Below are 22,243 nucleotides of genomic sequence, written 5' to 3'. Positions count from 1 at the left end.
GTTTACATTAAACAATACCCCCTTTCCCCAGAAAAAGAAAAGGGGATTGAGTCTATGGTGATGGAATTCCTAGAGGCAGGGGTTATTGAGGATATTATCTCCCCCTATAATACACCTATCAACCTAGTGAGAAAGGCAGATAATACCTTTAGGTTTGTCCAGGATCTTAGAGCAGTAAATGCACAGATCATACCTATAGCCCCTGTGGTTCCAGACGTACCATCTCTGCTATCAGCTATTCCTGCCCATGTTATTGATTTAAAGAATGCATTTCTTTCTGTCCCAGTTGACAAAGAGACACGGCCACTTTTTGCCATCACATTTAAGTTTTGCCAGTATACTTGGTGTAGAATGCCTCAGGGTTATGTAGACTCCCCAGTAGTCTACTCCATTGTCCTCCAAGTTACACTGCGCCCTTGGACTGCCCCTCATGGTTCTGTCCTTCTACAATATGTGGACGATCTCCTCATATGTAGTTCTACTCGGGAGGCCTGCCAGGCTGACTGTTAGTTTATTACTGTGGTTATGTGAATGTGGTCACAAAGTTTCTAGGAAGCAATTACAATGGTGTATGGAAAGTGTTGAGTATTTGGGCTTTGTTCTCAGTAAAGGTGAGAGGAAAATCAGCCATGCCAGAATTACCTCCGTACTGGGTCTGCCCCTCCCACAAACCAAGAAAGACATGTTGACCTTTCTTGGCATGATTGGTTACTGCCGCCAATGGATTGCTGATTGTTCTTACTATGATAATATTCTGAGACAAGCCACTAATACTGAGATGCCTGACTTCATTAAATGGTCTCATTAAATGTTACAAGCTTTTAGTCATTTGAAATGTGCAATGGTTTCAAGTCCTGGTTTGGGCCTACTCGACCATGGCGTGATGTTTCACTTATTTGCCAGGGACAATTGTAAAACCATGGCAGGAGTCCTGGCGAAAGATCATGGAGGCAAATTCCGCCCTGTTGCTTTTTTCTCAAAAGTGGTTCCCGTACAGGTTCAGGGCATGCCTGCGTGTCTCAGGAGTTTGGTAGCCTGTGCTATGGTCGCTGAGATGGCCACGCCTATCACCCCAGGTCATCCCACCACTCTGCATACCTCACACAATGTTCAGGCCCTATTGAGGAACATACATACGCAACATATGTCAGCACAAAGACTGAGTGGATATGAAGTTTTGTTGCCATCTAATCCTCAACTTCATATCAAATACTCAGCACCCACATTCGGTCCAATGGCTATACTGAATGCCCTACTTGGCTACACGAGAGAGCAGGATGATTTGCCTCCTCCCCATGCATGTACTGAACTTATACATGAACATACCTCACCTAGGCCTGACTTACTGTCATGACCCTTGGTCATGGTCGTGACTCCTTGGGTGCCGCATGCTGTTGCCCGCGGTTTGGGAGTTCGTCAACCGCAGCTGGGGCACTTAGTTGTTTGCCTCAGGTGCGGTTGCCGCGGACAACAAGTGTGCGTGCGGTTGCCCTTGGCAACGGGTTTTGTGTGAATGCCCGTTTGTATGTCGGTGTGCACTTTGTGTTGTTTGTTGTGCACGAGGTGATGTTTAATATGCACCTGGACTCCTCCCTTCACCTGCGGTTGTCCGCGGCAACGTCTGGCGATGTTTGCATGCTGTGGAAGTGTCTCGGCCTGTTGGCTGTTCTGGAGGACACGGTTGCCACGCATGCCGTTGCCGTCGGAGACAGGTGAGTGAGGTTGTGTGCTTTCCCCTTTATGTGAGTTTCCCTTCTGTGTTGCTGGAAGGGTTAACTCCCTTCCCAGTGTGTGTGACTTCACTGGGTGTGTGCTGATCGTTGGGTGGGGCCTCTTGGCCTATAAAGCCTCAGTCCCTGGCTGGGCTCAGTAGGTTGCTCTCAGCCATGCTGGCTGGAGCAGCCTCCTGTCTCCTCCATCTGCCTGGTGGGGACCATCCTTCTGGTCATAAACCATTGTCAGTTTAAAACTATGTTTCACGGTGTTATCTAGGTGTGTGTGGGGTTATCTTGTTAGTGCAGCTTATGGTTTCCTGGTTTCCCGTGTAATGTCTGGTGTGTGCTGTGTCCTTTATGTTGCTGTGGACATCAGCACTTGTTCATGGGTTCCAGGTTTGTGTGTCTGTGGCAGGTAAGTGCAGGACTAGTCTCACTTACCTGTCATTTCCATATGTCTGTTGATGTTCCCCCTGTGTTGCTTGGCCGTTGAGACCCCTGCTCCTCCGTGCCTAGGAGGAGTAGGGCGTCTGACTCTGTCCCCTAGTACAGGGCCGACTAGAGGGCTCTTAGGGACTGTAAGGTTCCGGCGTATGAGTCCTCCTACCATCAAGGTCGGCTCATACTGATAGGAGACAGGGTCAGCGTTAGGGACGCAATAGGAGGTGACCTGCTCCCTAACTCTGTGGTCCCGGCCAAGGGGTAACGCCACCATCTCCTGGCACCGCACGGCTGGGTGTTTCCCCCACAACCAGCCATGACACTTACAGTCCACACCCATTGAAGGAGCACCTGATATTTTTGTGGATGGATCCTGTTCCCGTCCTAATGACAAAACTTATCATGCAGGATACGCTGTGGTTCAACTCCCTGATGTTATACTGGAATCGAATCCTATACCTTTTCAGTCAGCCCAAGCAGCTGAACTGATTGCCCTCACTAGAGCTTGTTGTCTTTTTGAGGGGAGAGATGTAAATGTTTACACCGATTCCAAGTATGCCTTTGGGGTTGTACATGATCATGGGGTAATCTGGCAGAGGAGAGGCTTCATAGATGCAGATGGGAGACAAATCTAACATTCCACCCTAGTACATGATCTCCTGGCCGCCATCCAATTACCAAGCAAAGTTGCTATTATCCATTGTAAGGCACATACTGGTCTACAAATGCACATAGCTAAAGGGAATGCCCTAACTGATCAGGCAGCTATTAGAACGGCAGCAACAGTTCAAATGCCCTCCCTAGTTCCAGTCATTACCCTTACTGACAATCTATTGCTCAGCCTCCAGGATTTGGCTACCAGTAGTGACAAAATAGAATGGCAGTCGGTAGGTGCATTACAAGACCCTGATACGGGTCTTATCGGCAAAGAGGGGAAACCATGTATCCTAGTTGCAAGCACCCTAATTTCAATTGCACAATATCATGGTCTTGGCCATAGGGGAGCACAGGCAACCACTGACCTCATTCGGAGAGATTTTTTTATACCAGGTCTTAGAGCAAAGGTACAATCTTATGTTTCACGGTGTATTATATTGTGTCTTAGAAACAACCCAAATAATTTAAAGAAGGCCCAACATCAGCATATGAATTAGGCTGCTTTCACACTAGCGTTCGTCGGTCCGCTCGTGAGCTCCGTTTGAAGGAGCTCACGAGCGGACCCGAACGCAGCCGTCCAGCCCTGATGCAGTCTGAATGGAGCGGATCCGCTCAGACTGCATCAGTCTGGCGGCGTTCAGCCTCCGCTCCGCTCGCCTCCGCATGGACAGGCGGACAGCTGAACGCTGCTTGCAGCGTTCGGGTGTCCGCCTGGCCGTGCGGAGGCGCGCGGATCCGTTCAGACTTACAATGTAAGTCAATGGGAACGGATCCGCTTGAAGATGTCACCATATGGCTCAATCTTCAAGCGGATCCGTCCCCCATTGACTTTACATTGAAAGTCTGAACGGATCCGCGCAGGCTACTTGCGCACTTGCGAATTTTTTTAAAGTTATTAATGCAGACGGATCCGTACTGAACGGAGCCTCCGTCTGCATTAATATGAGCGGATCCGTTCAGAACGGATCCGCCCGAACGCTAGTGTGAAAGTAGCCTTACCCGACTTCACCATTCACTAACTTACAAATTGACTTCACACATATCCCAAAGACAGGAAGAAAGCAGGAGTATGCCCTTGTAATTGTGGATATGTTCTCTAGATGGCCGGAGGTTTTCCTACCACCAATGAAACCACACAAATTGTGGTAAAAAGTTTGTTACAGGAGATCATCCCCAGATGGGGGTGTCCTGTTCAAATTGACTCAGATAATGGCCCAGCTTTTGCATCCAGGGTATGTAAGGAGCTTTCCAAAGCCCTTAGGATTGACTGGAAGTTTCATCTTCCTTATCACCTGCAGAGTTCAGGGGTAGTAGAAAGGATGAATAGAACAATTAAAGAGAAAATAAGGAAAATTACTGGAGGCACATTCACTAATTGGAAAAAGTTCTTGCCTATAGCCCTAGCAGAAATTAGGATGCAGCCTAATAAGAATACTGGTTACTCACCATTTGAGGTCCTAATGGGAAGACCCTTCCCCACACCTTGGGGTCCAAAGGCCCCTGTGATAAAAAAAAGGGGATCTAGAAGTAGTACAGGCAGAATATGTGAGGAAACTTGTAGAAACTTAAGATCAAATTGAACGAGATGTTGCTCGTGCCTCTCCTTTCTCTCCACAGGAACCTACGCATCCTTTCCAACCAGGAGACGTGGTGATAGTCCAGCGCCTGGCAAAAGGATGAAAACAGACTGAGTTCTCGTTTGAACAACCCACCCGAGTGGTAGCAGTCACCAGAACAGCGATTCTCACAGAAGAGGCTCCAATCTGGATTCACGCTAGCAGAGTTAAAAGGATCCCTGAGGCTTCTTCTCTGACGGACAAAGACAAAGAGGGTGAAGCAGGTGTGAATTCCCTGAACAAAGAGGGGAGCTCAGAAGAGGTTTCCCTGAAAAATGCCTTGCCAAAGGCTGAAGATGAAGACCCTACAATATTCTGGGAGATTTGTTTGTCTGCTGATAATTATTAATCTTTGTGTTTTCTTGCCAGTCTGGCTTATTACTACATGTATTTATCACCCAGAGGAGATGAGTTTCTTCTGCGGTGCACCAAATAATCAGTCAGTATATAAAAGAGCTCAGGAGCAAGATCCCTTTGCTCCCGTCCCCTTTTATTCTGAACAGAATAGTATAGTCAGGATGGCAAATGCCCTAAATGTTAGTTCATTGTGCCTTAAAGACTTACAGAGCCCACAGGATCTTATACAAACATGTGTTATTGCTGTGCCTACACCCGATGAATCCCTCCTTGAAGTCTGGTCAAAGGCTAACAATAGAAAACCACAGAAATGCACTTTGTAAAGTAGATGCAAGCATTATTTATGGACTAAGCCCTCATTCTGATATGATAATATCTGAGACACTTAGCCAATATATTTTGATCAAAATACATCTGAGCCTGCCTACCAAGCGCCAAGGTAGTCTCAGGTCAGGCGGATCCTACGCTAAACCTACCTAAGCCATTGGGCTTCTATGTTCAGGAGCAAAGATGCCGCACATATGGTGTGCTGCTCCTAGTCACCTCCATGTGCATCATGCAACTAATGGGAGGAGGAGCAAGCACAGCCATATGTACCACCTAATTAAGGAGCTCTATTGGATAGGGGAGGGGGCAAAAGTGCAGAGGAATGCTACTCCCAAGATAATAGGTGCGCATTCACACTTGAAGGTGCCACTCCCTCAAGCAAATACTACATAGAACAATATGTAAGAAAACTAAGATAAAAACATCCTGCACAAGATAAAAACATCCTGCACAATATGATATGGAAAAGTGCTGATGTCCCTGGCCATATCATTAAAGAAAACCACAGAAAACCACAGAAATGCACTTTGTAAAGTAGATGCAAGCATTATATATAGACTAAGCCCTCATTCTGATATGATAATATCTGAGACACTTAGCCAATATATTTTGATCAAAATACATCTGAGCCCGCCTACCAAGCGCCAAGGTAGTCTCAGGTCAGGCGGGTCATTACAGCACTGTTTTAGAATAAAATTCCATGTATGTCATAACAATAGCTTTATATGCAGATACAGTTTTTCAAAGTAATCGAGATCGCGCAAATCGCCACTATTGATTCGAATATTTTAGCGCAATACATACAACTTCACCTTTAATCAGGTCTGACAACATAATACTGATTGCTGAACTTAGTATTGTTGTGACATCACAGCACTATTTTTGTAGCATGTATGTATGGACAGCAGAGAAATCTCTATCACATGCACATTGCACATTTATTTTCCTGCCACACACTAACTATATGAATTATATATTTCAGCTAACTATCTCTATAACCTACAGTACACCCTGCACTGGACCCTATCAGCTATTCAGCTACACAATTCCCTATTACTATCTAACACTAACTATCTGGGTTATATATCTCAGCTAACTATCTCTATAACCTACACTACACCCTGCACTGGACCCTATCAGCTATTCAGCTACACAATTCCCTATTACTATCTAACACTAACTATCTGGAATATTTATATGCGATTTGGAATGTTATTTGAAAAAGCACAGCACAGTATTTAAGCTCCTCTCTCTTTCACATATAAAACTCCACAAAATGCCTGCTGGGTAGTGTCTTAATTTATATAGTGAAGGGGTAGGAAACTTTTCTATCGATTGCTAAGCTGTGACAAAGCCTTCTCATTGGCCCACAAGCTAGAAGAAGGGAGGAATGATCACCTGATGTGTACTGTGTTAAAAAAAAGAAAAGAAAAAATGAATATTCGTCAATACGAACATATAGCACTATATTCTAAATATTCACAAATTCTCGAAGTGCCGATATTCGCAATAAAAATTTGTAATACTAATATTCGCATTAAACACTATCAGTGACGTCAACACAAACTTACTGCTGACAGCCTCTCCACTCTGTCGGGGGGCTCTACTTGTATAACCGTTTAATAGAACAGGTTCTGTAGACATCTATGTGGAATAAGCTGCCGACGGTGTAAAAGGAGTGCGCTTCTTCTTGGCGCTAACATCGACCTGTAAGACTAAGTTCATACTTGAGTTATTTGGTCAGTTTTGGCCCCGTGACTGCCCAAATAAGTGAAGTGTGCAGTGATTCTAAGGGTCCATTCACACATCCATGTGTGTTTTGCGGATCCACGGATCCGCAAAACACGGACAGCGGCAATGTGCGTTCCGCATTCTGCGGACCGCACATTGCCGGCACTAAGAGAATATGCCTATTCTTGTCCGCTATTGCGGACAAGAATAGGACATGTTCTATTTTCTTCGGGATCGGAATTGCGGACCCGGAATGCGGAATGGAATTGCGGATGTGTGAATGGAGGCTAAGAGTGACGCCTGTCATCTACATGTCATACTGACTCACAGTATTGTTTCACTACCACAGCAGATTCCCTATGCGTGTTACTGTAAGGCACAGTGTTCTACACCACTATAAAGGCTCTCTGCAGCCAGGAAATAGTTTTTTAACGCGATTCGCCGCGAATAAATTCGGATCAAACAAATCGAATTTGTTTGGAAAATTCAGCAAATCGGCTGAATCGAATAATTGAGAAATTCACTCATCTCTAGCCAGAACATTTGTGACAGGGGAGACTTGTCTTTTAACCTTGCCATCTGAACAGGAGTTCCTGGTCTCAGAGCTCCTTAATAAATCAGCTGTAGAAATATATTGTATTTTATTACCTGATTCTGTAAATATTTTGCTTGTAGCTGCAGAAGAAAAGTTGCCTGTAGATGGCATTAAGAAAAAAGGACATGAAAAAAGGAAAACGCAGTCTTTAGGAAGTCATTAGAGTTTCACCTGCAAAAATGTATATACATTTGAGGGGGAATTAATCATTCTCCTATGCCAGTTTCCAGCATTAAAAAGTCACAAAAGCCATTTGTGACTTTTTTTGGCTGCAGCTGGCATTTTAATGGTGCTTTCACCATGTTTCCAAAAAGAGGGCATGGTGAGAGCAGGATGTGGACAAGGCCATTGGCCACGGCACATGTAACATTAGATACGCCAGAAACTGGCATAAATAATGACTGAAATCTATTATCTAGTTTTCAGTCTGGCTCACAGACTGTCGGAGGCAGCATTTCATTTATGATAAGGCCTGTGGCCCATGATAAATGCCTCCTTCAGTGGGTCACACCCTATCAACACTGTAGTAGCACAAGCTGGTCTTGATAAATCAAGGCTTTAGTGTATATAAAGTAGTTAGGCTATGTTCACAGTCGCATTTGGAATCACTTTATCCGGCATTGCCAGATAAGACCACGTACCACCAGATCCCCATTGACTATAATGGGATCTGGCTGGTTTTCTGGCATTTTTTGGTCCAGCCGACAGCTACCGTAGCATTTGTCCTGGATGGGCATACTGCAGATGTGAACCCAGCCATAATAAAGAGGTGTTAATATTGACAGTATTGCGTTGGATTCTATATGAAATTCAGGAAAAACTACTCTATTATCTTTTTACAGAGACATTTTGCTAGTTTGTGCATATTAGGAAAAAGCTAGGTCAAGGGGCTATGGAGACCGTATTTTTAAGTATGCCAAAGAAAAACTGAGACATATTGATAGACAGACATTAATATACTATAACAATACAAATAAAAATAGTAAGGGTAATAAGAATGAGTAACAAAAATAGCTAAGGGTTGTGACTAATTTTAGTCGACAGTTTAGGGAGTTACATGACATTTATCATGGGGTACCTCCCTATTCTATATAAAGATGACAGTTTGCTGCATATTCTGGAATCGGGTGTTAAAGTGGTTAGTAGATGAGCACCCACATTAGTCCCTGTATTATCCCCTAGTCTATTTTTGGAGGACTCTAATGTTAGTAAATCCACATGGTCGAATGTTGCAGGTTGTTACACGTGTGGGCATAATATCTGTAAGACATGTCATTATTTAAAGGAAATCTCTCACCATGGCCTAATAGCACTTAGTACCTTATTTCTACACTGAACAAAAATATACTGTAAACGCAACACTTTCGGTTTTGCTCCCATTTTGCATGAGCTGAACTCAAAGATCTGAAACATTTTCTACATACACAAAAAAAACATTACTCTCAAATGTTGTTCACAAATCTGTGTTAGTGAGCACTTCTCCTTTGCCGAGATAACCCATCCCACCTCACAGGTGTGGCATATCAAGGTGCTGATTAGACAGCATGAGTATTGCACAGGTGTGCCTTAGACTTCCCACAATAAAAGGCCACTCTGAAATGTGCAGTTTTATCACTCAGCACAATGCCACAGATATCGCAACATTTGAGGGAGCGCGCAATTGGCATGCTGACTGCAGGAATGTCTACCAGAGCTGTGGCCCATGCAATGAATCTTCATTTCTCTACCATAAGCCGTCTTCAAAGGCATTTCAGAAAATTTGGCAGTACATCCAACCGCCCACACAACCGCAGACCACGTGTAACCACACCACCCCAGGACCTCCACCTCCAGCATGTTCACCTCCATGATTGTCTGAGACCAGCCACCTGGACAGCTGCAGCAACAATCGGTTTGCATAACCAAAGAATTTCTGCACAAACTGTCAGACACCGTCTCAGGGAAGCTCATCTGCATGCTCGTCATCCTCATCGGGGTCTGGCCTGACTGCAGTTCGTCGTCATAACCGACTTGAATCCCAGTTTTCACTGTTCAGGCCAGATGGCAGACAGCGTGTGTGGCGTTGTGTGGGTGAGCAGTTTGCTGACGTCAACGTTGTGGATCGAGTGGCCCATGATGGCTGTGGGGTTATGGTATGGGCAGACGTATGTTATGGACAATGAACACAGGTGCATTTTATTGATGGCATTTTGAATGCACATAGATACTGTGATGAGATCCTGATGCCCATTGTTGTGCCATTCATCCACAACCATCACCTCATGTTGCAGCATGATAATGCACGGCCCCATATTGCAAGGATCTGTACACAATTCCTGGTGTCTGAAAACATCCCAGTTCTTGCATGGCCAGCATACTCACCGGACATGTCACCCATTCAGCATGTTTGGGATGCTCTGGATCGGCGTATACGACAGCGTGTTCCAGTTCCTGCCAATATTCTGCAACTTCGCACAGCTATTGAAGAAGAGTGGACCAACATTTCACAGGCCACAATCAGCAACCTGATCAACTCTATGCGACGGTGATGTGTTGCACTGCGTCAGGCAAATGTTGGCCACACCAGATACTGACTAGTTTTCTGCCCCCCCCCCCCCCCCCCCGGTAAGGCAAAACCTTGCACATTTCAGAGTGGCCTTTTATTGTGGGCAGTCTACGTCACACCTGTGCAATATTCATGCTGTCTAATCAGCACCTTGATATGCCACACCGGTTCGGCTCGGATGCGTTCCGTGGCCCCGCAAAAAAAATATAGCATGTCCTATTCTTGTCCGTGATGCTGACAAGAATAGGCATGTCTACAATGGGCAACCCGTTCCGCAAATTGCGGAAGGCACACGGGCGGACTGCAAAAAAATGGCACGGTCATGTGCATGGGGCCTTAGACAGATTTGTGAACAATATTTGAGAGTTATAGGTCTTTTGTGTATGTAGAAGATGTTTTAGATCTTTGAGTTCGGCTCATGCAAAATGGGAGCAAAATCAAAAGTGTTGCGTTTATATTTTTGCTCAGTGTAGATGTGCCTTTGTTCCAGCAATACATGTTTTTTATTCTCTGAGCATTTTGGGCATGCAAATGAGCCAGTAAGGTGCCCAGAGGGGCTCATTCTTGCAGGAAGGAGCCCAGGCACGCCTCATGCAACAATGTGTCCACCCACCCCTCCTACATCACATTCAAGCCATAACTCTGCCCACCTTTTCCCTGCTCCCAGCATGAGGGCGGCCTTGGGCACTAGCAGGAGGCGTGCCTGAGCTCCTTCCTGCAAGAGTGACGCCCCTCTGGGCACCTTACTGGCTCATTTGCATATCAAATAAACTGGATTTTCAGAAGATAGAAAACATCTATTGCTGGAACAAAGGCACATCTTGAAATAAGGTACTAAGTGCTATTAGGCCATGGCTTTACTTCAATAGCGATTATCCTGGTGACAGGTTTCCTTTTAAAGTGGGAAAGACGTTCAGCTCCATTGTTACAGGTGATGTTTACAGGGTTAAATCTTACATTAACTGTAACCCGAGCAATGTCGTCTATTTAGCTACATGCAACAAATGTAAGATCCAATATGTAGGTTGTTCCTCCAACAGTTTTATGCCTCATTCACACAGTCAGTGTTTGGTCAGTGATTTCCATCAGTGATTTTGAGCAAAAACCAGGTGCGCCTCTAAACACAGAACAGGTGCTGATCTTTCCCTTATACCTTTTGTCTGTGGAGGCTCCAATCCTGGTTTTGACTCAAAATCACTGATGTAAATCACTGACCGAACACTGACTGTGTGAATAAGGCCTCATGCACACGGCCGTTGTTTGGGTCTGCATCCGAGCCACCGTTTTTGCGGCTCGGGTGCGAACCCATTCACTTCAATGGGGCCGCAAAAGATGTGGACAGCACTCCGTGTGCTGTCCGCATCCGTTACTCCGTTCCGTGGCCCCGCAAAAAAAAAAAAATTGAACTTGTCCGCAAAACGGACAAGAATAGGCATTTCTATAATGGGCCGCCCGTTCCGCAAACTGCGGAAGGCACACGAGCGGTTTCCGTTTTTTGCAGATCCGTGGCTTGCGGACCGCAAAAAAACTGAACGATCGTGTGCATGAGGCCTTAGGCATTAAAGTGAGGATTAGGAAACATCCCTTGGATATATCCAATATGAAAATAGTCAACGTCTCCATGCTATCAAGACATTTTAGGGATGTACATAAAGGGAGATATTACAGATTTAGACATTATGGATATTGAGAAAGTTTCAAAACCTGTTGAGGGGGGGGGGGGGGGGGGGTGACACTAACAGACTGCTTTTCAATAGATTTTTTCCTTGATCAGGAGGATTCCTAATGGTATGAATAGTAGATATGATTTAAATTTTGAATATTGATTCAGGTCTTTGTTTTGTTTTGCTGGGTTATGTTTATATGTCAATATTCACATTGTTGTGTTTTTATTATGCCAGATAGCACACTCCCATGCTTTGATTAATGAGGCATGCTACACATGTGAGGTGGCGTGCTATTAGTGGGAGGGGAGGGGGGATTTTTAAACCAGTAAGTTTGGTAACATATTGTGGTCATGATTAAGACATTCTGTCCAAATGTGTAGACTGTCCGTACACTCTTTACAGCACATGGATTTTAAAAGGATACAGTAAGGCCTCGTTCACACGTCAGTGTTTAGTCAGTGATTTCCATCAGTGATCTGTGAGCCAAAACCAGGTGCAGCTCTAAACACAGAACAGGAGCAGATCTTTCCCTTCTACCTCATGTCTGTGGAGGCTCCACTTCTGGTTTTGGCTCACAAATCACTGATGGAAATCACTGACCAAACACTGAAGTGTGAACGAGGCCTAAAGGATTTGGATTTTATCCATGGCCTGTATGCTGGAATTTTTTGGCTTCTATTTTGGATTACTCCCTGGTCTGGGGTTTCCTTGCATGGCTGTGATATGCTGAGGGTGAGCTGAAACTTTTGTATTTTTAGGGAAAATCTAATGTTCAATTTTTAATTTCTGCATCTTCTAGACACGTGTATAGTATATGGCAGATATAAGAGAGGCTAAAATAAAAACAGGGAAGAATTGTAAATTGTATTTACTGATGTACCTTATGACAAAACTGATACTTACTGGAAGTGCAGGCAAAAATGTCATTACGTATTTGTGTGTCAACCTATAAAAAAACGAACAAAAAAAATATACTTTTAGCTTGAATTAAAATAGACATCTTCAGGAAGGACAAGTTCCCTTGATGCCTAATAAGGTAGGCTGCATATAATCAATACATCAAATATATAAATGGGTAAATATATAAATGTGTTCTCCTGCTCTGAAAGGCTTTCTGGCTATCCCCCCTCACAAACCTCACTGATGTTCCTCACCGCTGGGTTTCTGCTCTTTTAGTCCACTACTGTGGTTCTGGAGCTCTGGTCCCTACTTGAAAACTTCCAGTGTAGACAAGTGTCACACATGCTGCTGCAGCCAATGACTTGCCACAGCTGTAATGTATCCCCCAAGCGGCACATGACATGTGACTTCTGTTCCCTCCAGACAATGGCAAGCAAGGACAGGAGCTTCTGGTAGAAAAGCTTGACAGCCTCTTTAACAGCTTACTAACCGCCCAACATAAATATACATGGGGGGGTCAGGTATTTAAAGCAGTGTATGTGACTGATGATAAAGTTAATCGCACACATTTAACCCTTCAGATGCCTTGGTCAAATGTGACTATGGCATCTGGGATGTCAAAAAACGTTCGCTCCCAGCTGTGCAAAGGCAACCCCTAGCGGGGATCGGAAAGCTGGATGGTGTGTATGGCAGGTGTGTACAGTCCTCCTGGATGATCCAAGGCTGTCACAGCTATGTTCCTATGAGGACCCTGCTTGCGGCAGGGTTCCTTAGGGACATAGTGGAATTGTCATAGACTCCAATGCTAATGCATTGGAGTCTATGAAAGAAGCAATCTAATGATTGCTAGTTCACATAACCTGTAAAATAAAAATAAAAATTTTTTTAAAAAAAAATTTTTTTTTTACTCAAATCACCCCCCTTTTCCCAAGATTAAAATAAAAATACATAAACAATTTAAAAAATAAACAACAGGCATTGCCACTTCTAAAATGCCCATACTATTAAAATCGAAAATTATTTATCCCATACTGCGAATGTTGTAATGGAAAAAAACATCAAAACCCTAATTCGCTTTTTTTTTTAATTCACCTCCCCAAAAAGATTGAATAAAAAGTGATCAAAAAGTCGTACACACTCCAAAATTATATCAATAAGTGTAAGGCCGATTCATTGGCCTGGATTTGTGGGAGGGGCTGGGCTGCCTACTTCAACGGCTAGCGCCCCTCCCACCTCGTACGTCGTTCAGCGTTCCTGAAAGAGCACGTACCTGGTATCGATCCTGCAGGCGAGGGTAAGGAGCGTTCAGGTCCGGTCAGCACGGTCGGCTCCTTGGTGAGTGGGGACCCCGTGCTCCGGACGGACTGGTGACTGGAGGAGGGCTCTCCTCCTCCCCCCTTCTGAGTGCCGGTGAGCCTGCTTACAGCCGGGGGCGGAGCATGCCGGGGAGCTCTCCGCTCCGGTAATGTGCCAGGAGGCCGCGCTGACTCCCCACGTGGCGGAGCGCACAGTCAGCGGCGGGTCAGCCCCTTAGGCGAAGGGGGGCACCCCCGCACTGAGCGCTCTGCTTGGGAGCAGTGCGGCCTCCCACGTGGCATGCATGTTTGTCCGGCGGGGGGCGGAGCCAGGATGTGTTGGGGCCTCCCCCTGCCCGGCTATGTGTCAGGGGGTTGCGCTGGGTCCCCACGTGGTGGAGTGCCCAGCCGGCGGAGGGTCAGCCCTTTAGACAATGGGGGGCCCCCGCACTGGGCGCTCTGCCTGGGAGCAGTGCTGCCCCCCTCGTGGCATGCTCGTTTTCCGGCGGGGGGCGGAGCCTTGATGTTTAGAGCCTCCCCCTGCCCGGCTCTATGTCAGGGGGTTGCGCCATGTCCCCACGTGGTGGAGTGCCCAGCCGGCGGAGGGTCAGCCCTTTAGGCAATGGGGGGCTCCCCCGCACTGGGCGCTCTGCCAGGGAGCGGTGCGGCCCCCCACGTGGCACGCTTGTTTTCCGGCGGGGGGCGGAGCCTTGATGTTTAGAGCCTCCCCCTGCCCGGCTCTATGTCAGGGGGTTGCGCCGTGTCCCCACGTGGTGGAGTGCCCAGCCGGCGGAGGGTCAGCCCTTTAGGCAATGGGGGGCTCCCCCGCACTGGGCGCTCTGCCAGGGAGCGGTGCGGCCCCCCACGTGGCAACATTTCACCGACCGGTGGGGGCGGGGTCCACGTTAGGCTGGGCTTCCCCCCTTACCGGTTCATGCCAGGGAGCTGCACTGCTCCCCACGTGATAGAAGCGCCCAGCCGGCAGGTGGGTCGGCCCATAGGTGTCGGAGGGCTCCCCCGCACTGGGCGCTCTATCAGGGAGTCGCGTGTGCTCCCCACGTGGCTCACGAACGGTGTTTGTGTGGGACGGGGGCCACCGCGCAGAAAGAATCCCCCCGCGCCGTCCCACGGTGCCAGGGAGCTTCGCGCTCCCCACGTGGTTATCGTTGAGGCGCGTGGGCGGCGCGGTGGCCCCGCCCCTCACCTGCATTAAAGTCTGGCACGGGCCGCCGTGCCGCATAGATAGGCAGGGATCCGTGATTACACTAAGGTCGGTCAGGGGGTAACAGGTGTTAGCCGTTGGCTGGCCTCCTCCTACCGGCTGCTCACTAGGTTCACTACCACGTCTTCATGTCTTACTTATTCGCTTGGTTCTTTGCTATGCGTGCACGTCCAGAGTTGATGCTTATTGTTTTGCTTCTAGGTCCTAGTCTGTCTTACTTACATCCTGAGGTTGTGGGCCTGTCGGCAAGGTAGTAGGGGTACATGTGGGGGTAGGGGGTGAAGAGGCCGTACAAGCGGGGTCGTGTCTCATGCACTGTCTCACGTTCAGGTTGCATTGTTTTACAAACTCCCCGCGGTGGTCATTCTGTAGTTTTCCAAGCTGGTAAGTATATCATGTTCTCTCTGTGTGGTACTTCTGGGTGTCGGTTACGGTCCACTTCCTCACGGTCCTTCTGGTGTTAATGTGCGGAGCTACACGGGGGCGGGTCACCTTTCTGTACACGGCTGAGCAGGTCACTGGTGCTGGCGGTCGTCCAGTGTAGCCGGTCATTTACGTTACTGTTTCCACAGCTGTGATGTCGCACGCATCGGACATCGTCGAGGCGTCTGTGGACGAGAATGTGGCAGGAATGTCTGAAGGGGGCAGTCTACCGTCCCTGAGAGCTTGGACTATCCCTAGGCTCATGTCGGAACTGACAAAGAGGGGTATCCCCTTCCCGGCTGCCGCCAGGAAGGCGGAATTATATCGGTTGTGGAAAGACTCTGTGGCATCCAGTCAAGATGTTCTCCCCACGTCCACGGTGCAAACATCGCTCGCGCAGCTACATGTCATGCTGAACGGCCTAACGGCAGCTGTAACTTCCATACAAGCGAGGTTGGAGTCAGTTGAGTCTCGCGACTCGGTCGTTCCTGCTCCCCCCCCTGAGGTTCCGGTAGCCACTACCTCTGCTGTAGGGGAAACCCGTACTACCCTGGCCGTTCCCAATGTGGCTCCCTCTCATTTTATCCCGACCAACGTCAGGAAAGACATCCTAGAGGGTAGGGATGTTAACCTTGCATCTTTACTGATAGCTTCCAGGGATTTGTCCGATAATAAGGTTATAGCTTGCGGGGAAGTCTCGGTGGTACTGAGAGGCCGTGACCACAGGCTTAACCGCAAATTAACCATTCCCGAATTTGTCATGGCATTTAGCCTTTTCAGAGATGTTATATGTTCTGCTAGGCCGGATAGGAGGGAGGAACTTGATCTGTACCTTTTTCGCGTTACGGAGTTGGGTCATAAGTACGGAGGGGTTTCGTTTTATGATTACCATTGTTCCTTCTCAGCCAAGGCAGCTGCGGCTTTTACTCAGTTTGGTTATGTCACAGATTGGTCCAACTTGGATACTGAATTATTTTGCCGGCATTTTGCGGGTCTTAAAGCTCCCTCCTGTTCGGCCTGTCAGTCCATCTTCCACTCTACCGAGTGGTGCCACAAATCAGCCAGCAGTGCACAGTCATTCCCTTCTGGCTCGTCGGCTGGGCCACTCGATGTGTTCAGACCTCCTAGCTCAGTCGACAAGTTAGGCCGGCCCATCGTGCAGTTGGGTAGGGCCCAGATTTGTAATAATTATAATTACGGGTCTTGTAATTTTGGTCAATGCCGTCTGTTACATATCTGTACCAATTGCTTTAGGGCCCACCCCAGAGCCTGCATGCTCATTAAAATCAGTTAAAGCCTACATGAGTGTGGTCAATACCGATTGTTTACAAAAGTTTTTGCAAGGACATCATAATCCAGGGTTCGTGCAGTTTCTAGTTGCAGGATTCTGCAAGGGCTTTCATACGGGGTTAATCACCACACCCGAATACACGTATGAGTGCAAGAACCTCCAGTCTGCCGACAGGAATCCTGAGTCTGTAGACAAACTAATAGAGTCCGAGTTGGGTAAGGGTTTCTTGATCGGTCCTTTCGATGTGCCCCCCTTTCAGCGGTGGAGAGTTAGTCCTGTGGGGGTGGTCACGGGCAAATTTAGTAAGAAGGAGAGACTCATCATCGACCTGTCAGCCCCACATGGTTCCCATGTCCCTAGTCTTAACTCCCTTATCCCTTCTGAGGAAGTGGGCATGAGGTATTCTTCCATCGATCAGGCCATCGCCATTATTTTACAGTTAGGGCCCGGAGCGATGTTGTCCAAGGCTGATATTTCGGACGCCTTTAAGTTACTTCCCATTATGCCAGCGCTCTGGCAGTGGCACGGCATTAAGTGGAAGGACCAATATTATTTCTCCACCAAGCTCACCTTCGGTTCTAAGAGCAGCCCCTGGCTCTTTGATCAGTTGGCTCAGGCCCTTCATTGGATTTTAGAACATAAAGTCCGCTGCGAGTTTGTCATCCATTATTTAGATGACTTCCTGCTGATCGAGAGGCCCGGGGCAGCTCCCCTAGGCTTGGGGAAGTTACTGAGGTGTTTCTCCCAGCTAGGTGTACCAGTCTCCCCCAAGAAAGTCGAAGGCCCGTCCACAGTCATCACCTTCCTGGGCATTGAGCTAGACTCGCAGGACATGTTAGCCAGGTTGCCGTCAGACAAGTTAGTTAGGATTAGGGAAGTCATCCACAGGTTTTCTGTCACGACGGTGGTCACCAAGGCGGACTTACAGTCGCTACTGGGCATGTTGAATTTCGCCATGCGCATCATTCCGCAAGGCAGGTCATTCATCTCCCGGTTGCTGGTGCTTTTTGCTACGGCCCCGGAACAAGACAGCCCAGTGCGTCTGGACAGTCAGGCCTTGGCAGACCTTCACATGTGGGACCACTTTCTTTGCCAGTGGAATGGGGTGTCTTTGTTTATCCCTGAGTTGTCCAGCCAATCCCCGGTAGTGTTTTCTGATGCGGCTGCTAGTTCAGGGTTTGCTGCTATTTTTGGCACCCACTGGGTCGCAGACGAATGGCCGGCTGAGGTGAGACAGATCCCAGGTTTCCTACAAACCTCAGCACTGTTCGAACTGTACCCCATCGTGGTAGCCGCCCATGTGTGGGGCAGTAACTGGGTAAATCGCTCTGTCTTGTTTATTACTGATAACGCTGCGGTGGTTGACGTTTTGAATAGTGGGTTGTCTAAATCCTTGCATGTCATGTGTCTCTTGAGACGTTTAGTTCAACTCTCCCTTCATTATAATTTCCGTGTCTATAGCTCGCATGTACCAGGCTCACAAAACGTGGCTGCTGACGCCTTATCAAGGGCTAATTTCTCCCTTTTCTTGCAGGTCATGCCAGAGGCAGATGTCGTGGGTGCTACCGTCCCTCCCCACGAGTCATTAATACTAATGTGACCAGTCACCTAGAGACGGCCCACGCCTTAATAGCCAAGTCCCTTTCACTAAACACGACCAGGGCGTATAACACCGGGTGGAGGGTATTTTGCAGGTTTCAGCAGGAGTGTCCTCAGGGGGAGTCCAGTTTCGTGGAGTATATCCTTGCTTTCATTGGCTACTGCCACTCAGAGCTTAGGCTATCCCATAACACAGTGAAGACAGTACTTGTCGGGGGTGCAGCATTTCCTCTCGGTCAGTCATCCTGAACGGGCATCGGTTTTTTCCATACATGCTGTCAAAGCTGCATTGAGGGGTCTGGGCAGATGTGGGATCTGGAGGCCAAGTGCGCAGACAAGCTGTCACCGGGCTCCTTTTCCGCAACTTGTCCGACGTCCTGGATAGGAGCCCTTTTGGGGCCTTGCCCAGCCTGGTGCTTAAATCTGCCATTTATTTAGCCTTCTATGGCTTCTTGAGACCTGGGGAGTTCACTTGTTCTCCTGGTAGTGGCAGGTTTCTCACGGTCAGCCAGTTGGTTCAGAGCACCGAGGGTTACGTGCTACTACTCAGGACGTCCAAAACCTCGCAGACGGGTCCCCCAGTTCCGGTGTCCTTTTTCCCCACGACTCATCAGTGGTGCCCCGTTGCAGTCTTCCGTCAGTTGCAGTCAGCGTTAACTGGGCACGGGCCGGATAGTCCTTTACTGCCATTCGGAGTGACTGCCACTCACTACTCATCAGTTCGTGTCCCATGTACGCTCCTTAGTGGCCAGTTTGGGCGGTGATCCAGCTGCGATCTCAGGACACTCATTTCGCATAGGTGCCGCGTCTGCGGCCTCTAAGAATCAGGTGCCAGCGCATGTCATCCAGAAGTTAGGTCGTTGGCGCTCCGCGTGTTTTAGCCGATATGTACCTCAACCCAAAACTGAGATGTCTATGGCTTTCCAAAGTTTGGTTTTGTGAGTTATGTTGTAATAAATTATTCCTGCTAACCAGTGTGTCTTTTGCCCTCTTTCAGGCGTCCCCACTACGGCACAACTCTAACCGCATAGGGAACAGGGTAGTTAGGCAGGGCAGGGGCGCTCTCCTGGTTGCCTCGACCACAAGTGTAAGGCCGATTCATTGGCCTGGATTTGTGGGAGGGGCTGGGCTGCCTACTTCAACGGCTAGCGCCCCTCCCACCTTGTACGTCGTTCAGCGTTCCCCACCCACCCACCCTTACTGTCTACTACTCTCAGAAGGGATGCCCTCTTTCAGGCGTCCCCACTACGGCGCGGTTGCGGCACAACTCTAACCGCATAGGGAACAGGGTAGTTAGGCAGGGCAGGGGCGCTCTCCTGGTTGCCTCGACCACAAAAAATACATACATCTTTTTTTATAAATAACCCCAAAAATCCATAAAACTGTGGTGGAATTTTTTTTTCCACTTTCAACTATGAATTGTGCCATTAGAAAGTACAAAATAAAGCCCTCATACGTCTATGCGAATGGAAAAATAAAAAAGTTATGGCTCTGGGAAAGCTGGGAGTAAAAAACGAAAACATATAAAATGGCCTGGTCCTGAAGGGGTTAAGGCTGCCTTAATATGTTAGATCAGTGTTGGTGAACCTATGGCACAGGTGCCAGAGGCGCCACTCGAAGCCCTCTCTGTGGGCTCCCACGCCCTGTAAAAGGTCTATGGTGTACCGATATGCCTCAGACTTTTCCTGCCATTCATCAGCGCAGGGCCCACTATGAACAGCACAAGCAGAGCACTGAATGTAGGCAGGCTATTATAGCTAAATGATAAAGTACATGGAAGATATACTATACTGGACTGTAGTATTCAGGATAAATTTCAGTGTTGGCACTTTGCGATAAATAGGTGGGTGGCAGTTTTGGCACTCCGTCTCTAAAAGGTTCACCATCACTGTGTTAGATACATGTCAGCTCAGCACAATCAGTGGAGAATGTAATGTGATGGCAAATGTATGGAGAAACAAGGATCGGACATGTTGGATTTCAACATTCCACATCCTTTGTTCAGTCGCAGGATAAGCCATAGTCAGGGGTGTCTGTGAAGTCAAATGTGTATGAGTATGCTAGTGGGAAAGTCAAAATATGTGGATTTAACTGACGTGAGATTAAGTGAGGCGCTGCTGTCCGAATTGAATAACTCATTGAAAATAAGCCTCCAACCAGTATTGCTGATAGAACTTCCACTGCAGTAGTTGCTGCACAGCAGAGGTAGTAATATTAAATTAATAATGTGCTTGCCTTTGCTTCAACAGAAAATCATATAGGATTATTATTTACCTGGCTATATCCGGATGCTGTTTGCAGAGGAGCAGTATTTGCTCTGTGTTAATGAAAATAGCCCAACAAGGAAAACAACAGAGCATTGAGATGAGAATTCCTCTCTGCAGTATTGTTCCCACACGTTTCAGGTTTTTACTACCGTATGTCTAGAGAAAATGGAGAAAAGAGTTTATTTCATAGCTAATAATGTAATAAACATGTAAAATCTCATCTTATCTCTCATTCTATCATATAAAACAATGGTTTTCCATTTTTACCATCCTTTTTTGGGCTTTATAATTGGGCTGCTATTTCAAGTGCTGCTTGTTATAAGTGCATTGGAGATATTCAGGAGACTAACAGTCTAACTCAGAGTTTTTCCAGCAGAACTTCTGTGGTGTTTCTGGTGAATACTCAGACACTGTGTTTCAAAAGAGCAGAACTTCAGTGGTGTTTCTGGTGAATACTCAGACACTGTTTCAAAAGAGCAGAACTTCAGTGGTGTTTCTGGTGAATACTCAGACACTGTGTTTCAAAAGAGGTAAGGAATTTGCTAGACACAGTTTCTCTATTGTCTGATTGCAAATGAGCATAGGCAAGTAAGGTGTTAATTTGCTGTTGGGGGAGGAGCCTTTGTGGGAGTGTGTGTGTATATATATCCACACAGTATTAGCTTGCTAATTATAGCTTGCTGCTTTTCCAAGGCTGCTATTTCAAGTGCTGCTTGTTATAAGTGCATTGGAGATATTCAGGAGGTAATCTGGAGGTGGATACAATCTAAACAAGTAAGATTTGTTTGTTTAAAATCTTTCCCCTCTTTACAATGGCAGACCTGGTTCTGTGCAGGAATTGTTGTGCTTTTATTTCAGGTTCCACTCTTCAGAGGTTTGGATACTGTCTGATCTGTAGACAGCTCTCCATAATGCAGCAGGAAATTACCTTTTTGAAATATGAGATTTTTAAATTAACCACTAAACAAACTCAGGCTGAGAACATTGCAATGCCACTGCCACAGAGGCCCCCTAGAAATGGAAGATGGGTTACTGTAGGTTCTGGTAGACTGAGAGTTGTGGATAGAAGGCATGTCCCACAGTCTGTGGCTCTCCATAATTCATTTGCAGCACTTTCAGAGTGCAAGAGCAACATGGAGGATGGCTCAAGCACAGTGGGTGAGAAACAATCATCTCCCATGCCTAAAGTATGTAAGACTGCAGCCAAAGACAAAAAGGAGAAGGTGAGGATTGATAGTAAGCAGCTGTTGGTGGGCGATTCCATCATAAGAGGTGTGAAGTTTGAGGAGAATGGTGTTGTGAGATGTCTCCCTGGTGCTACCGCTAGCAGGGATAGACGACGGATCCTAAATATTGTTAGGCAAGCAAAGCAGGAAAGGGAAGTGGATGTTATTCTCCATCTTGGGACAAATGATCTGGCTTGCAATGAGGTTTCAAAGGTGAAAGAAGCTTTTCATACACTTGGAAAGGATATACGGGAGGTTGCATCAACTGTTTCATTCTCTGCAGTTTTGCCTGTGCAGAACCTTCAGCATGACAGGAAGATGCGCATTAAGGAATTCAATGTATGGCTTGGTGAATGGTGTCTGAACCAA

The 22,243-nt window shown here is 47.1% G+C and overlaps 1 protein-coding gene across 1 annotated transcript in view; it reads right to left on the bottom strand.

The window, feature by feature from the left end:
• Positions 1-22,243, bottom strand: part of LOC122923573 (multidrug and toxin extrusion protein 2-like) — a 198,032-nt gene that overhangs the window by 156,986 nt on the left and 18,803 nt on the right. The window contains exons 4-6 of the mRNA XM_044274422.1: positions 20,656-20,804; positions 12,555-12,597; positions 7,493-7,537 (exon numbers count right to left, since the gene is read on the bottom strand). Of these exons, the coding sequence (XP_044130357.1) occupies positions 7,493-7,537; positions 12,555-12,597; positions 20,656-20,804 (237 nt within the window). The remainder of the gene's footprint in view (positions 1-7,492; positions 7,538-12,554; positions 12,598-20,655; positions 20,805-22,243) is intronic.

The sequence above is a fragment of the Bufo gargarizans genome, unplaced genomic scaffold (genome assembly GCF_014858855.1).
Source record: "Bufo gargarizans isolate SCDJY-AF-19 unplaced genomic scaffold, ASM1485885v1 original_scaffold_1746_pilon, whole genome shotgun sequence".
In the NCBI taxonomy this organism is placed as follows: domain Eukaryota; kingdom Metazoa; phylum Chordata; class Amphibia; order Anura; family Bufonidae; genus Bufo; species Bufo gargarizans.
The sequence above is the reverse complement of the archived record's forward strand: the minus strand, read 5'-3'. Positions and strand labels throughout refer to the sequence as shown.